Below are 15881 nucleotides of genomic sequence, written 5' to 3' on the forward strand. Positions count from 1 at the left end.
GGCGGCCATTGGAGGGTGAACCAACGGCAAAAGGAAGCCCTTTCTCTCTGTCTCTCTCTCTCACTGTCCACTCTGCTTGTCAAAAAAAAAAAAAAAAAAAAAAAAAAAAGTGGCTCTGGAGAAAACAGAGGAAATCTGCAAATATCTTAATAAAATGGACCCTTGTTATGACCAGGCTGCAAAGTTAAAAGAAAAGTAAGTCAGTCACACAACTATATTGAAAAAACCAGGCCTAACCAAACACCTGACTCACTGTCCACTAAGAATCAGCACCTAGGTGCAACTATGAAGGAAACGGAGTGTCCCCACCCTGGTTCCATTTCTGGAACTCCTGGCAGCTTCCCACCTCTCCACTCCCACCTCACCAACCACACCATTTTGTGGGTGTTTTCTGGAACCAACAATCGTTAGCTTAAGTGAGCTCTCTTGACTTTGCATTCATTTAATAGAAAACATGTGCATGTTAAACAGATTTAAATACAGTTTTCTGGCTGACTATCTTGCACAGAACAGGTAACCTACCAGGAGAAGATACAAGCACTCCAACACTGAGGAAGAACAAGTACGAGGAGCCACATACCTTTGGGGAGCTGGGTTTGGGGTCACTGTCGCCCCTGCTCCTGTCTTGGTCTAGAGGCCAGCCCAGACGAGGGGAGAGGGAGTCGTCGCCGTTCTCGTGGAGTGGGTTGACTGCATCGTCCAGGGCAGAGCCCCGCGTCTCCACCACCAGCTTCTGTTCCACAGCAGGGTAGTAGGCGCGGGGTTTCTGGTAGCAGTGCTCGCTGGTGATATACGACTCCTCCATGGAGCGGGGCAGGGGCTTCTCCACTGCCCCGTTCAAAGTTCTATAGCTGGGGGCCTCTTCCCTGCTCCTGGTGTCCACGATGCGGATGTGCGTGGACTGAACTCTCCCCTCCCCAGAGTGCTGTTTCCAAGGCTGGCACCACAGCTGCAGATCGGGGTGCTCCCTGCTTCTGTTGGGAGGGCAGACAGGGAAAGGCTTTTTGCTAACTGGCACGACGGCAGAGCTCCTCAGTTCCCACCTGGGCCAGCTGGTCAAAGCCCACCATTCGCTAAGCAAAAGGGAGAGCCAATCTCCAGGCTTAAAAATTTCTACTTTATGTAAACTCCAGCTTTTAACTCTTCTCTACCACTAAGAATCTTTACTACAACCTTAGATCATTAAACAAAAGGAAGATGGAAAGGAGGGAGGGTGGGCGGCAGGAGTGCCCTTCAGGCACAAGCAGGTGGACAGAGAGCTGTGATTCACATTTGGTTCATTTAGGAATGTCCTGAGGGGCCACTGCTGTGGCTTAGCGGGTAAAGCTGCTCCCTGCTCCTCATACAGGTGCCAGTTCAAGTTCCACCTACTCCACTTCCAATCCACCTTCTGCTAATGCCCTGGGGAAAGCAGCTGAAGACAGTCCAAGTGTTGGGCCCCTGCCACGCATGTGGGAGACCTGGAAAAAGCTCCTGGCTCTGGCTTGGCCTAATGCTGGCCATCATGACCATTTGGGGAGTGAATCAGCAGAAGGAAGATCTCTCTCGATCTCTATTTCTTTGTCTTTCCCTCTCTCTCTGACTTTCAAATAAATAAATAAATAAATCTTAAAAAAAAAAAAAAAAAGTAATGTACTGAGAAAATGCGGGGCCTTCCTGGTTGTCACAACCCTGAGGGGTGATACCAGCATTTAGTTCACAGAACCCAGGGACACTAAGAATCCTGTCATGTTCAGGCAACCCCATATGGAGAAGAACCATCCCAAGGCAGAACGGCCAACAGTGCCTTCGTGACCCCCAGAGATAAACACTGAAAGCAGCAGCTTGCTCGCCAGCAGCTCCTAGACAGAAGTACCCCTGCCTCTTAGCTGCAGAAATGCAACTGCCCATGAGCGCAAAGGCTGCAGCAACTTGGCATAACCCCAAGTTCTACTCCCCAGGTGTGCAGCTAGCCTTGCACGGCTCTCCCATTCCACTCCTACCCACAGAGGAAGGAGAAGAAGCAACTGGTACCAAGGCAGCCAGAGTCCCTGGGCCACCTCCAGGAAGGGTATCAGAGCCTGAACCCAGAGCCGAGACACACCTCTGTAATCAGAATGGTGCAGGAGAAATGGGGTTGTCTTGCTAACTTCTAGGGCCACTGCCATCTGAAATATGTTAACATGGAGCTCATGAGCCATAGTTCAGATCTGCTCTTTATACAAAAACTATAAGTCTTTGCCTCTTTTGTACTAGAGTTTTTGCCTTCCCAGCTACAACCTAGAATCCCAACTACTCTTCCTGACAAGGATGACCCTGACCACCCCTTGTTAGCCCTGTCAATCATGAAGAAAGTATGCATAGCTATCACTTTTAAAATGATACTCTGAAATGACTCCTAGTTTTATTGTTTGCCTGTGCACAAAACTGCACAAGGCCCCTTGGGAACAATATATCTGACAATGAAAACCCAGAGCCCGTGACTGCACAGACTATCCAGGGTACAAAGACACAACGGCCCCTGTCCCTTTTCCGGGAGCTTTCCTCCATGCATAATGATTAACAGGATCTCCCTATGCTCTCTTCTGAATTGCCATGAGTCTGATTTAATTCCAGTGCAAACAAAGTCACTTTTATAAAGATGAAGGCTTTAAACCAGGATTCAGAAAGACAAGGTTAGAGACTATGGTGCAGGGCCAGAGGCACTGGCATTTCAATGAGAGAGTACCATCTGAAGGAATCCTCAAAGGAAAAGAAACAGAGTTGACAAGCAGCCCCTCACAGGGACCACTGTCCACCTACTTCAGTCAATCTAGCACCTCATTAAGAACAGACTAGCTGGGTTCATACGGGGTAAAGTTTCCTATCTTACAAAATGTGAGGGAACAGCCAATCTCTGATACCCCACCTGGGGCTGTCAACAGATGCAGTTCACCTGAACAGATAATGGCAAAGCAACTGCTAACTGCCTTCCATATCCATCTTCCCCTCTTCCTCTCACACCCACCCCATTCCCCAGTTTGGGCAGGCCACAGCGCCACCCAGCCACCTGGCCAGCCTCCACTGCAGTCAGCTGTGTCTGTGAAACTGCTCGCCCTCCCCTTCTTTTCTCTTCCTCCTTCTTAGGTGCTGGGGCAGAGTCAAGGTTCAAGTTTCCTTCTATCATGCAGATCCCAAGACCACACAGAGCAATAAAAGGAAACCAAGTCCCCAAATCTCTGGAGAGAGGACTTCTACCTGGCCTAGACTTTCGCTTATCCCTCCACCATTCATTATGTGAGAAAGAAACTGCCATTTTGGTTGAGTCTCTGTTTTAGGGATCTTTGTTATAGCAGCTTAACTTTTAGCCAAACCAATACAGATCCTTGATAAATGTCCCCTTGCTGGGCCAGACCCTGAGCAAGGCCTCTGTGTGCCAGAGAACACAGAGGAAGCAGACTCTCACCCTGCCATCTCCAGGCTCTGGTGGTCCACTCTCCTGACAGAGGCCTCCAAGACTAATCAGCACACAGGAAGTCTTGTCAGATAGCCAATCAAATCTTAACTCACCCACAGCACTAGTATGTCATTGCTTATGACTTAATTAAAACAGCCTCCTATAGAAAGAACATAGGGGGTTCATAGGAGAAGCAGTCCCTGCCAAAGACTCTACTAACATGCAAAGAAAGCTCCCAAGGTCACTGCCAAGGAGAGGCAGTCAGAAAGGTGCAGGACAGTACCTGATGACAGCCACTCAAGGCCCACTCAAGGCCTCAGCTGCTGTATTCAGTAAGTAGCTTATAAAAGCCAACAGGAGCAACATGTCTTTAACAGAGCTTCCACAGGTTTGGGGCATATGATATGGAGAATGCAACCACAGAAGGGAGTGCACACTCAGTCCTACTCCTCAAGCCATTGGCCCCTGGAAGCCAGACGCGGCCTAACATTTTCTGTGTGAGCAAACTGCCATACTAGAGAGCAGGCCTGCCAAAACTCTCTCGCCCAACAGCATTCAGTTCTGCCCTGTATACCAACCAAAAGTGTTTGGGATAAAAGGATACACAAAATGTGTTACTTACACCCAAGAGAGTGCCATTTAGCCTCGAAAAGCAAGGAAACACTGGCATATGCTACAACAGAGATGGACCTTGAGGACATTACGCTAAGTGAAGCAACCCAGTCACAGAGAGGCAAATACTGTATGATCCCACTTACACGGGGTGCCCAAAGAGATCACATTCACACAGGCAGAAAGAAGAACAGTGGCTGCCACAGACTGGAGAGACGGGGAATAGGGAGTTCTTAAATGGGTAGAGAAATTCAGTTTTGCAAGATGAAGAGTTTTGGAGACTGGCTGCCTAATAATGTGATAACTTAACCAAATAGAGACGTACACCTAAGAATGGTAAAGATGGGTGATTTTATAGTATGTATATCTTACCATAATTAAAAACAAACAGAAAACTCAGAACTACACACCAAAACAAAAAACAAACCAAACTACAAACACACACACCCTATCCTGATTATGGTGGTGGTCACATGGGTATATACTTCTGTTAAAACTCAAGGAACTCTGGGAGTGGCCATTTAGCCTACCAGTAAAGATGCCCTTGTCTCACACCACAGTATCTGGATTTGATTCACAGCTCCTGCTCCTGACTCCTGCTTCCCACCAATGCAGACCCTGGGAAGCAGCAGGTGCTGGCTCAAAATTGGGTTCTTGGCACCTACATGGGAGACTTGGATTTTGTTCTGGCTTCAGCTCAGCCTGGGATTGCAGGTTTTTGGGGGAGTGAGCCAGCAGATGGGAGCACTGTTTGTCTCTCTCTGCCTCTTAAATAAATAAAAAATAATTTTAAAAAGTTTTTTTAAAACTCAATTAACTCTTAAAGGCAGGTAAACTATATATTAAATATTTCTCAGTAAAGTTGATTTTTAAAAAAGATCATCTGACATTTGGCATAACAGTTAAGATACTGCTTGGGGTGCCTGCATCCCACGTTGGAATATCTGATTCTCGATCTGGCTGTGTTTATGATTCCAGCTTCCTGCTGGTGCACACCATAGGGTACGGTGGGCTATGGTTTGGGTGGCTAGGTCACTGACACCCATGAGAGAGGCACAGATTGAGTTACAGGCTCCTGACTTCAGCCTGAGCCACTGTGGGAGTGAAGCAGTATATGAGATCTCTAGTTTCTCTCTCTGCTTTTCAAATAAGTAAGTAAACAAGACTGAATTTGAGACCTTTACTAAAATTCTCAGTTACATGATAAACGTTCTTTTTTTAACTTATTTTATGTTTCAATTGATTTATTTCATTTTGTTTGAAAGGCAGAGAGACAAAGGGTACACATTAATAGGAAGCTAGAATCGGGAGTAGAGTCCAAATTCAAACCCAGGTACTCCCATGTGCCAAGTGGGGATACCTAGCGATGTCTTTTTTTTTTTTTTCCTAAAAGACTTATTCTATTCCATCTATGGGTTCACTCCCCAAACAGCCACAACAGCTGGAGCTGAGCTGATCCAAAGCCAGGAGTCAGGAGCCTCTTCAGGGTCTTCCATGCAGGTCTAGGGGCCCAAGCACTTGGACCATCTTCTACTGCCTTCACAGGCAGATATGCAGCTGGCATAGGAACTGGCTCCTGCATGGGATGCCGGCACCGCAGATGAAGGTTCAACCTACCACGCCACAGCGCCAGACTCCAAGTGATGTCTTAACTGCTAGGCCAAATGCCTGCCCCCTTATCAAGTCTTTTTTCAAAAGATTTATTTATTTGGAAGTCAGAGTTATACAGAGAAGAGAGGCAGAGAGAGAGAGAGGCGGAGAGAGGGAGAAGGAGAGGGAGAGAGGGAAAGGTGGGGAGAGAAAGCGAGGTCTTCAATCCGATGGTTCACTCCCCAATTGGCTGCAATGGCCAGAGCTGGGCTGATCCAAAGCCAGGAGCTTCTTCTGGGTCTCCCACACAGGTGCAGGGGCCCAAGGACTTGGGCTGTCTTCTACTGCTTTCCCAGGCCATAGCAGAGAGCTGGATCGGAACTGGAGTGGCCGGGTCTCAAACCAGCACCCATATGGGATGCCAGCACTTCAGGTCAGAGCATTAACTTGCTGAGCCACAGCACCAGCCCCTCCTTATGAGTCTTAAGACTGATTTTTTAGCTTTACAATTTTTCAAATTTGTTCCACCCCCAGATGGTCCCCAAAGCTGCAGACATCACACTTACTGCAAGATGCTCATCTTGAGCTGCAGGCCGTGCAGAACCTCGATCACTCTCTGCACATCGCCAAGAAGCTGGTGGGTGGCCACAATTTTCTTGGCATTCTGATGAGAGTAGTTTTCTTCTAGAAATGCCAGGCCATGCATGTGTCCCCTGCTCAACCACTCCTTGTCATACCAGTACTTGAAGCCAGGCCTCTGACCTAAAGCAGTGACAATGAGAGGGTTAAATGTGGCCTGAAGGAAACCCAGGCCATTCAATCATCATAGGAACACTGGAGGATAGGTTAGTGTGCTCTTTTTGCTAATTCATTCAGTGTACATTCACCTGGCACCAACTATATGCTGAGCTCTCTACTAGGTGTTGAGGATAAGACAGTCAGTAAGGCATGGATTGTTCTGATCTCTTGCGACTGGTCAGAAGTGCAGTGGAAAAAATGAATTATCTCATTAAATGTAAATCATTTCACTGCCTCCCTTACTTAAAAGCTTCCACAGCTTGCTATTGCTCCAAGAAGGAAACCCAAAGCCCTACCCTGGCTTAATGAGGTCCACAGAACTCAGCTCCTTCCTGCCCTCCTCCACCACCCATACAGTACCTTGCTTTCCATTTCCAGAACACAGCAAACTCTTTCAGGTTTGGCATCTTTGCTATAGCACCCTCATGTCTGGAGCAACAAACCCCAAGGGCTTTGCAAGGCTGGCTCCTCACCGCCCAGCCAGCCACCCCTCAGAGCCTTTGGCTATCTCCCAAAGTGAGGAAACCCTCACCAGTGCTTTCCAGCCATTCCCCACCTGACAGCTTCCCCCTCTCCACCTAACAGTCTAGTTGTTTATGTAACTTGTTGGCGCATGCTCCTGGGCCCCCTATCCTACTCACAGGCAGAAGGGGCAGAACCACCTAGCTCATGATTGTGTCCCCAGGGCCTGGCAAAATGTATCTTGAATGAGTTTACCAAGTGAATGAAAAGAAGCTCCAGGTCCCTCTCCAGATTCAACACCTACCAACCCCCTTCCCTTCTCTGGATCTCCCATTCCCGTCTGTCACAGGACAGATGAACTGGATGGTTTCAGAGGTCTTATTCATTACAGGGCTTCTTAGGGAGGTCCAAAATCATAGCACATGTGACTTGGCATCACTTCTTGTTCCAAGAGCCCAGGGGGCAGCTTTCAACCAGTCTGTTGGTCACCTGTCAGAATCTACAAAAACTCTGACATCATCCAAGTGATCCCCACCAAGTTCACTGGGCTCCTTTGGGCTTTGCTAATGCACATGATGGGGATGTATGTACCTCAATGCTGCTGAACCTTTTTAAGCAATCTTTTAAAAACCAATCAGATTGAACGTTGGGCCCAACCCCTTGCAGAGTCCAATAATCTGTAAGCACGAACCCTGTGACAGACACTTAGTATTCATCAGTTCAAGAGGAGTCAATTCACAGCCCTGGTAATTAACGCTACAGAAGAAATTAAAAGTGCAAAGGAATTGATAAAGATGGCATATGTGACTTCAGAAAGAAGAAAGAGTGGAGACAAAGATAAGGTCAACAACAAAGATATCTAAAAGGTGCCACACAGAACCTTGGGGAAGCCTCCAGAGGCAGCTGTTACAGGCACTGGTGCTCCAGTAGGATTCATGGTAGCACTAACTGTTTCACAAGACAAAGTCAGAGACCAGCAGGTCCTCATTACTTATCTGCCATTAACTGATGGAGTGATCTTGAGCCAGTCATGTCCCTTCTGGGCCTGTTTGATTGCCTTTCTAATTATCTGACCACATTCTTTCCTTATAAAGAGACAAACAGAGGCAGATTCTTCTCTGTCTATGGACTAATCTAGTACAAGGACTCACAAAAGAGGTCACAAGAGAGGTCATCAGGTCCAAATGAACTGTGGTGGCCAGTCTTTCCCTACACAAACAGCAAAATCAAGAGCTGACCTTCCAAGCACATTCTAATCCCAATTTGCTTTAGGGGGTTAGGAAAAGTCATTTAGATCCTCTGTCCACTGATGTCTTCCTTACAAGCAAAAACAGCAGTAAGAGTTCCAACAAGGTCCACCACAGAAGACCAAAGGATAACGCACAGGCTCTCAAGAATAATGTGGCTGTAAGGGAAGTGGGACACTGCAGCTGAGGCAAAGACTCAACAATGTCACCACCCACTGACAGCAAGACAAGAACCACGGATTCATCCACCTCTTCTGGAAAGGGGCACCCAAGGCAACCATGTAGCCATGAAATGAACTGATCCTACGGCCTGGAATTAAATCATGCTCTGGAGAGTGAGGGGCTCCATGTAACCATGCCTTTGACCTTCTCCTCCAAGGGCACAGCTCCCCTCCAGGGAGCAGAGATGCAAAGGCAGGTTTCCAAACCTCCTGTAGCTCCCAAAAAGCCAAGTACAGAGCCCACACAGTCAACCTTGTGATTCAAGAACAAGAGAAGATGCTCACTGCAGCAGCACGCATGCTAAAATGGAAACAATAGGAGTACAGAGAAGATTGGCATGGCCTCTGCAAAAGGATGATGTGCACATTTCCTAAATGTTCCATATTTTTAAGAGTTTCTTTGTACTTTTAATTAACAATACTCTACTATACACTTAAATTTTGTTGAAAGGGGCTGGTGTTCTGGTGTAGCAGGTTAAGGTGCCATCAGTGACATCAGCATGCATATGGGCACCAGTTTGAGAAACTACTGCTCCACTTCCAATCCAGTTCCTTGCCAAAGTGCCTGGGAAAGTGGTGGAAGATAGTCCAAGTGGTTGGGCCCCTGTCACCTGAGTAGGAGAGCCAGATGAAGGTCCTGGCTTTGGTCAGGCCCGGCATTGGCCATTGCAATCATTTGGGGAAGAACCAGTGGATGAATTATCTCATTCTCTCTCTTTATCTCTCCTCTCTGAACTCTGTAACAGCAGTAGGAGTTCCTACCAGGTCCACCACAGAAGACCAAAGGACAACGCACAGGCTCTCAAGAATAACCTGGCAGTAAGGGAAGTGGGACACTGCAGCTGAGGCAAAGACTCAACAATGTCACCACCCACTGACAGCAAGACAAGAACCACGGATTCATCCACCTCTTCTGGAAAGGGGCACCCAAGGCAACCATGTAGCCATGAAATGAACTGATCCTACGGCTATGGAATTAAATCACCACTCTGAAGAGTGGACAATAAATAAATAGACCTTACGATTTTTTGTTGTTGTTAAAAGAATACATCTCATTTTTTTTTTTAAACCACAATTAAACAAAACATCCTGGGTCAAGACCAGTCTTCCACTACATAAGCCTTTTCACCCACACTGTGGTGTGGTGAGTACTCGGACAGGACTACAGCCAAGGGCACAGCTCAGGTGGGCTAAGGACAAAGGAGTTGGAGTCTAGCTGAGGTCAAAGAAGTGAGGTTCAAGACCACAGACACTTAGGAGGCATCATAGCCAGGTGTGCTATGGAAAAGGCTACATACTGTGAGTATCCCTGACTCCAGAAATCTCTACCTGGAGGGTCTTGGCAAACATAACAGGTGTATTTCTCGGGCACATTTTCTTCCAGTAATCCCATGCAGACCCCATGCTGCCAGCACTGGCACTCTTCACACTGTTAGAATTAAAGAAGCAACAAAAATTAAACTCAGAAGGTATCCTCTACCAAAAGGAAGACCCACCTGCTTGGAGGGAGGACAGTAGGAGAGGGGAGGGAGGGGCACTCCCACTCACTTCTACAGACCTGAGCTGCGGCCACAAATGTGGACAGGTACTGTCTAATATGGTAATATGGCGGCTCCACATGGGGCTCCATATTTAAACAAACACATTAAACTCATTTCCTCAGTCACAGTAGCAATATCATAAGTACTCACAAGCCACATAAAGCCAGTGGCTGCTATACTATGATATTTAGATCTATTAAAAACAGCACTGATCTCATCAGAACAACTATTTTTCACTCCCATTTCTATAGACTTTTGCTTTCCTGATCCCTTTATGGGAATGCAGTTTACACTGTCGAATCTGGAAAAAGGCTAACCTGAAATGAGGAAAGGGTGAGATGGAGTTTGGCTGAGACATTCATTAGTGGTGTGACTCCTCAGGACACTTCTCTTCCCTGGACTTCAGTTTCCCCATCTGCAAAATGGGACATGATTCCTACCTGCCCCAGGGCTGTCTATGAGGATTCAATGGGTCACATAAAAAAAGCTCCTACTGCAGACCCCAGCTCACAGCTCTATGTATGACATGGTTGCTACTACTAGAGAGCAAGCCAATTCACTCTGAGCCCTCCTGGAGGCATCACACATGTTAATGGTTTGCATTTATTCTTTATAAACCTCACAGAGGGTCACACAGCTGATGGGAGGCAAAGGCAGGCCAAAACACAACCCTGGCAGATTTAATCTCTATGGTCACTTGCCTTCCTGGGATATTGGGAAGGTGAGAGAGCAGGAGGAAGAGAGGGGAAGGAAGGAGTCAGACAACGAAGGCAGCAATAAGAGACAGTGAGTAGCTGAGGACAGAAGTTCAAGAACTACAGAAGAGAGAGTAGAGAACGGAGAGGAAAGGCAGGAATTCCAAGGAGACACTAGGACACTTCAAGCAATTCCAGACCAAGGCCCTGAATTTTTAACTACCCTACCCACAGGTTAGCCTGGGAGGAGGACAGGGAGCTATACAAGGGGCTGCAAATCCGAAGAAGAGACAGTTATCAACCACTTGAAGTCAGATGGCCTCAGCAGCAACAGGGCTTCCTTGGGCAGATACAAGGTCTCTAGGAAGCTAACCATATCAGAACCAACAGGGGCAGAGCTAGGAGAGACTTCATGTAGGATGTGATACAGATTCTTCAAATTACAGATGAGAAATGGAGGCTCAGAGAGGAAAAGTAGAGTTGGAAAGACAAAAAAAGCAGTTAAGAATAGAAAACAGACTAACAAAGATGAAACAGTATCACCAATACATTTTCTAAGTGTCTTGAGGACTAGGAATCACTAAAAATGAATCAAAACACAGCTAAATTTCAAAATTCAAAATGATAGCTTTTTTGCATGTGGGTATAGATTAAATCATTATTAAAAGTTTGATTTATGGAGCAGCAGGTTAAGATGATGCCTATAAAGCCAGCATGCCCTATCAGCACAGGTGCAAGTCCTGGCTGTTTCACTTCCGACCCAGCTCCTTGTTAATACACATGGAAAAGCAGTAGAAAATGGCTCAAGGGTGTGGGCCCCTACCACCCACATGGGAGATCTGGATGAAGTTCTAGGCTCCTGGCTTCCGCCTGGCCTCACCTCAGCTGTTGTGGACATTTGAGGAGTGAGCCAGCAGATGGAAGATCTCTATAATTCTGCCTTTCAAATAAATAAATACATCTTTCAAAAAAAAAGTTTAGGGGCCAGTGTTGTGGTGTAGCAGGTTAAGGGCTGTCTGTGACAGGGCATCCCATATAGGCGCTGGTTCAAGTCCCAGCCCTGGATGCTATGGCCATTTGGGGAGTAAGCCAGCAGATGGAAGATCTGTCTCTCCTTCTCTCTCACTGTAACTCTGCCTCTCAAACAAATTTTTTTAAAAAGCTAAAAAAAATTTTTCAAAAATTCACTCGGGTGTTGTGGCACAGTGAGTTAAGTTACAGCTTGTGACACTGGCATTCCATATTAGAGTGGCAGTACAAGTACTACCTGCTTCACATCTGATCTAGCTTCCTGCTAATGTGACTGAGAGAGTAGCAAACGATGGCCTAAGTACTTGGCCCCTGTCACCCATGTAGAAAACCAGGATGGAGTTCCTGGCTGCAACCTGGTCCATAAAGGCTGTTGTGGGCATTTGGAGAGTGAACCACCAGACTGAAGATCTCTCACTGTCTCTCCCTCATTCTCTGTCACTATTCCAAATAAATAAATAATTGTTTTGGTTATTCATTGTACCACCCTTAAAATCAGAAACAGGGAGCCAGCATTGTGGCACAGCAGGTTAAGCCACTGCATGAGACGTCAGCATCCCATGAGGCACTGGTTAAAGTCCTGGCTGCTTTGTTTCAGATCCAGCTCCCTGCTAATGTGCCTAAGAAAGCAGAAGATGGCCCAAATCTTGCCACCCACTTGGGAGATCTGGATTGAGTTCCAGGCTTCTGGCTTTAGCTTGGCCCAGCCCTACCACTGTGACAATTTGGGGAGTAAACCAGAAGATGGAAGACTGCTCTCTCCCTCTCTCCCTGTAACTCTACCTGTTGAATAATAAATCTTTAAAAAAATCTAAAAAACAAATTGGGGCCAGCATTGTAGCATAGAATGTGTGTATATATACATATGTGTATATGTGTATATATGTGTGTGTATATATATATATATATAAAGAATAGGAAACTGGCAACAACAGTTGCCTCTAGGGAATAGGTAGTTGTGGGATAAAGTGGAGCTAAGTGTTTTCTATTTGTTTTTTGGGCTTTGAACTATGTGAGTGCATTATCTAGCAACAAAGAAAAAACAAATTTAAAAATATAAAGCTTTGAAAATGAGATTCTTGTTAAAACTGCTAAATAACTTTTAGTGGAATTGAGTACTTATTGTATATTTATTGCTCTAGGGCAAAGGCCAGCTAGTTTAATTAAGCCTATAGGCCAAACCCAAGTGGAATGTTACTTTTGCGAATAAAATATTACATGAACCCAGCCGTGTGTCCTACGGACGAATAGGGCAGAACTGAGTAGCTGCTACAAACCCATGTGGTCACAAAGCCTAAAATATTTGATATATGGCCATTTAAGAACTTTGCTAAAATCTGCTCTGAAGCATTCAAAGTAATTTAAATATCAAATGCATTTCCTGATGTTCATTTCTATGTGTACCCAGGTTTCTCAAATACTCATGGTTATTCAGCAGGATTATCACAGATAAATATAATCAATCAATAATATACCTAAAGTTGATATCAGTAAGAAAATGACCAAAAGAAAATTATTTCTCTAAAATAATTCATGCACTTCCAGAAAACAATTCTAAATGTATTCCATGGTTGTTCTATATCAAAATTTAAGTTAAAATTTTATTTTAAGAACAAATTATTCCTACCTTCCTAACTAGAGGTTGAATGCATTAAAAAGGTTTAAATTATATTTGTTCTCATTAGCTCCACCTATATTAGTGACTTTTGGCTGAAGTTACTGAGTGGAAAAGGTACATTGCTCACATGAAGGAGATCATCAGAAATTGTCCCCTGGGGCCAGTATTGTGGCACAGCAGGCTAAGTCACTGCTTGTGACACCAGCATCTCATATGAACACCAGTTCAAGTCCTGGTTGCCCCACTTCTGATCCAGCTCCCTGTTAATGTGCCTTGGAAAACAGCAGAAGATGGTCCAAGTGCTTGGGCTCCTGGCTTTGGCCTGGCTCAGTCCTAGCCATTGTGGTCTTGTCTAGAGTGAACCAGCAAAGAGAAAATCTCTTCCTCTCTCTCTGTAACTCTACCTTTCAAATAGTCTTTAAAAGAAATGAAGAAGAAGAAACTGTCCCTTCACAACACAAAGTCAGCAGGACATACTCTTGACTCGAATGACAGCAAAGAAAAGTGCTAGTAAAAACCAAGGAGTTTTTAAAATATATATATATATATATATATTTTTTTTTTTTTTTTGGAAAGGCACAGTGGACAGTGAGAGAGAGAGAGAGAAAGGTCTTCCTTTTTGCCATTGGTTCACCCTCCAATGGCCGGCGGCCGGCACACTGCGCTGATCCGAAGGCAGGAGCCAGGTGCTTATCCTGGTCTCCCATGGGGTGCAGGGCCCAAGTACTTGGGCCATCCTCCACTGCACTCCCTGGCCACAGCAGAGAGCTGGCCTGGAAGAGGGGCAACCGGGAAAGAATCCAGCGCCCCGACCGGGACTAGAACCCAGTGTGCCGGCGCCGCAAGGCGGAGGATTAGCCTATGGAGCCACGGCGCCGGCTAAAAATATATCTATTTTTTAAAAGATTTATTTACTGGGGCCAGAGCTGTGGAATAGCAGGTAAAGCCGCTGCCTGCAGCACCAACGGCCTAAATGGGCACCATTTCACCTCCTAGCTGTTCCATTTTTGATCCAGCTACTTGCTAATGGGCCTGGGAAAGCAGCAGCAGATGGCCCAAATGCTTGAGCTCCTGCACTTGTGTGGGAGACTCAGATGAAGCTCCTACGCCTGGTCAACCCTGACTGTTGCAGCCATCTGGGGAGTGATTGAAGCAGTGGATGGAAGATGTCTCTTTCTCTGCCTCTTCTTCTTTGTAACTCTGCCTTTCAAATAAATAAAAAAAAAGGGGGGGGGGAGGGGGAAAAAGAGACCTTCTATCCTTTGGCTCACTCTGAAGTGGCCACAGGACTGGGGCTGGGGCTGGGGCTGGGGCTGGGGCTGGGCTGGGCTGGGCCAGCTGAAGCCAGGAGCCTGAACTCTATCCAGGTCTTCTACATGGGTAGCAGGAGCCCAAGTACTTGACCCATCTTCAGCTGATTTCCCAGACACATTAGCAAGGAGCTCAATCCAATATGGAGCAGCCAGGATTTGAAATGACGCTCATATGGAATGTCGGTGTCACAGACAGCAGTTTAACCCACTGTGTCACAATGCAGGCCCCAGCCAAGGAGCTTTGAAGTGAGCTCAACACCAGGATGCTGGGTACAAGTATTGAGTTGAGGCCAGCTTGGGGGAGGCCAGACAGAAGCTTACATGCAGGAGACAAGAAGTTGGCCCTTACTGCCCCGTAATAGTTGGTACAGCTCAATAGTTCCCAATTTCTTCACTTAGCATCAAATGGCGCATCAAGCTGCACCCTCGATACTTGACACAGCAGTCAATGGAGAAAGTACCATGAATCAGAATTGGCTTGCATACTGTTGATATGGAACAGCCTTGTCAGGAGGGGTCTTTCTTACCCACCCAGTGGGAACTCCTAGGGACAGCTGAGGGCCAAATACCATCAGGCTATCAGGGACCAGAACTGAGCACACACCCAGAAAAACAGGGTAGTAACCAAAGACCATCAACATCCTCTATAAAATAAACTTTATTAAAAAACTCCACTTAAAATTTATGTCTTCACATTATGAAACAATTTTCAAATTGTTATCCACAGAGCTTCGGAGGGACAACAAAAATGCATACTCAGGTTTCAGGCCAAATGTTAAGGCTACAGAGCCCATCCATACACAGTTTTGCACTGCTAGGCTGGCTCAGCATGATGCTGTCCTAGGACTAAGCCTTTCCTCCCATCTCTGATGAATCGACAGGACTACACTGCACGCTGTTTAGGAGGAGTCCCCCTGACAAAAGTCATGTGCATCACATTCGTGTCACTGCCGTACAGCCAGAGAAAAAGAAATGAGTCACCAAAAATGCTCCAAGTCAGCCACTATCACTCACACTCTGCCTCTCAGACCTCAGGGGAACCTGCCTGCCACCTACATTTCTGACCTGAAACATGAAGATTATCCACACCGAACTTCTGAAACCTGTTTTACTTGTTAGACATTTTGGGCTTCTGTGACAGAGTCTGTTGGGAAAGGGCTTCTGATGCTGAGAAAGTTTGGAAACCACTGAACCAAGGTATTCTGAAAACCAGAAAGGTCAGGTGATCAAGGAGACCTTCCATGCACCCTTGAGTCCCAGAGGTTAATATGTAGGCTCCTAAAAAAAGAAAGACACTCCCTAAACCCAAAAAGTGTGAGAGAAAGACAGAGACAGACAGA

The 15881-nt window shown here is 46.2% G+C and overlaps 1 protein-coding gene and 1 pseudogene across 21 annotated transcripts in view; one reads left to right on the top strand and one right to left on the bottom strand.

The window, feature by feature from the left end:
- PHF20 (PHD finger protein 20) overlaps positions 1-15881 on the bottom strand; it is a 141637-nt gene that overhangs the window by 8937 nt on the left and 116819 nt on the right. For all 21 annotated transcript variants that reach the window (XM_089306836.1, XM_089306837.1, XM_008255971.5 and 18 more), the window contains 3 exon segments: positions 9675-9774; positions 6184-6379; positions 581-974 (listed from right to left, as the gene is read on the bottom strand). In XM_089306836.1, the coding sequence (XP_089162962.1) occupies positions 581-974; positions 6184-6379; positions 9675-9774 (690 nt within the window).
- Positions 8623-8735, top strand: LOC127491197 (U6 spliceosomal RNA; annotated as a pseudogene).

Source organism: Oryctolagus cuniculus, chromosome 11 (assembly GCF_051225735.1).
Source record: "Oryctolagus cuniculus isolate XC-2025 breed Fujian yellow rabbit chromosome 11, ASM5122573v1, whole genome shotgun sequence".
Lineage (NCBI taxonomy): Eukaryota > Metazoa > Chordata > Mammalia > Lagomorpha > Leporidae > Oryctolagus > Oryctolagus cuniculus.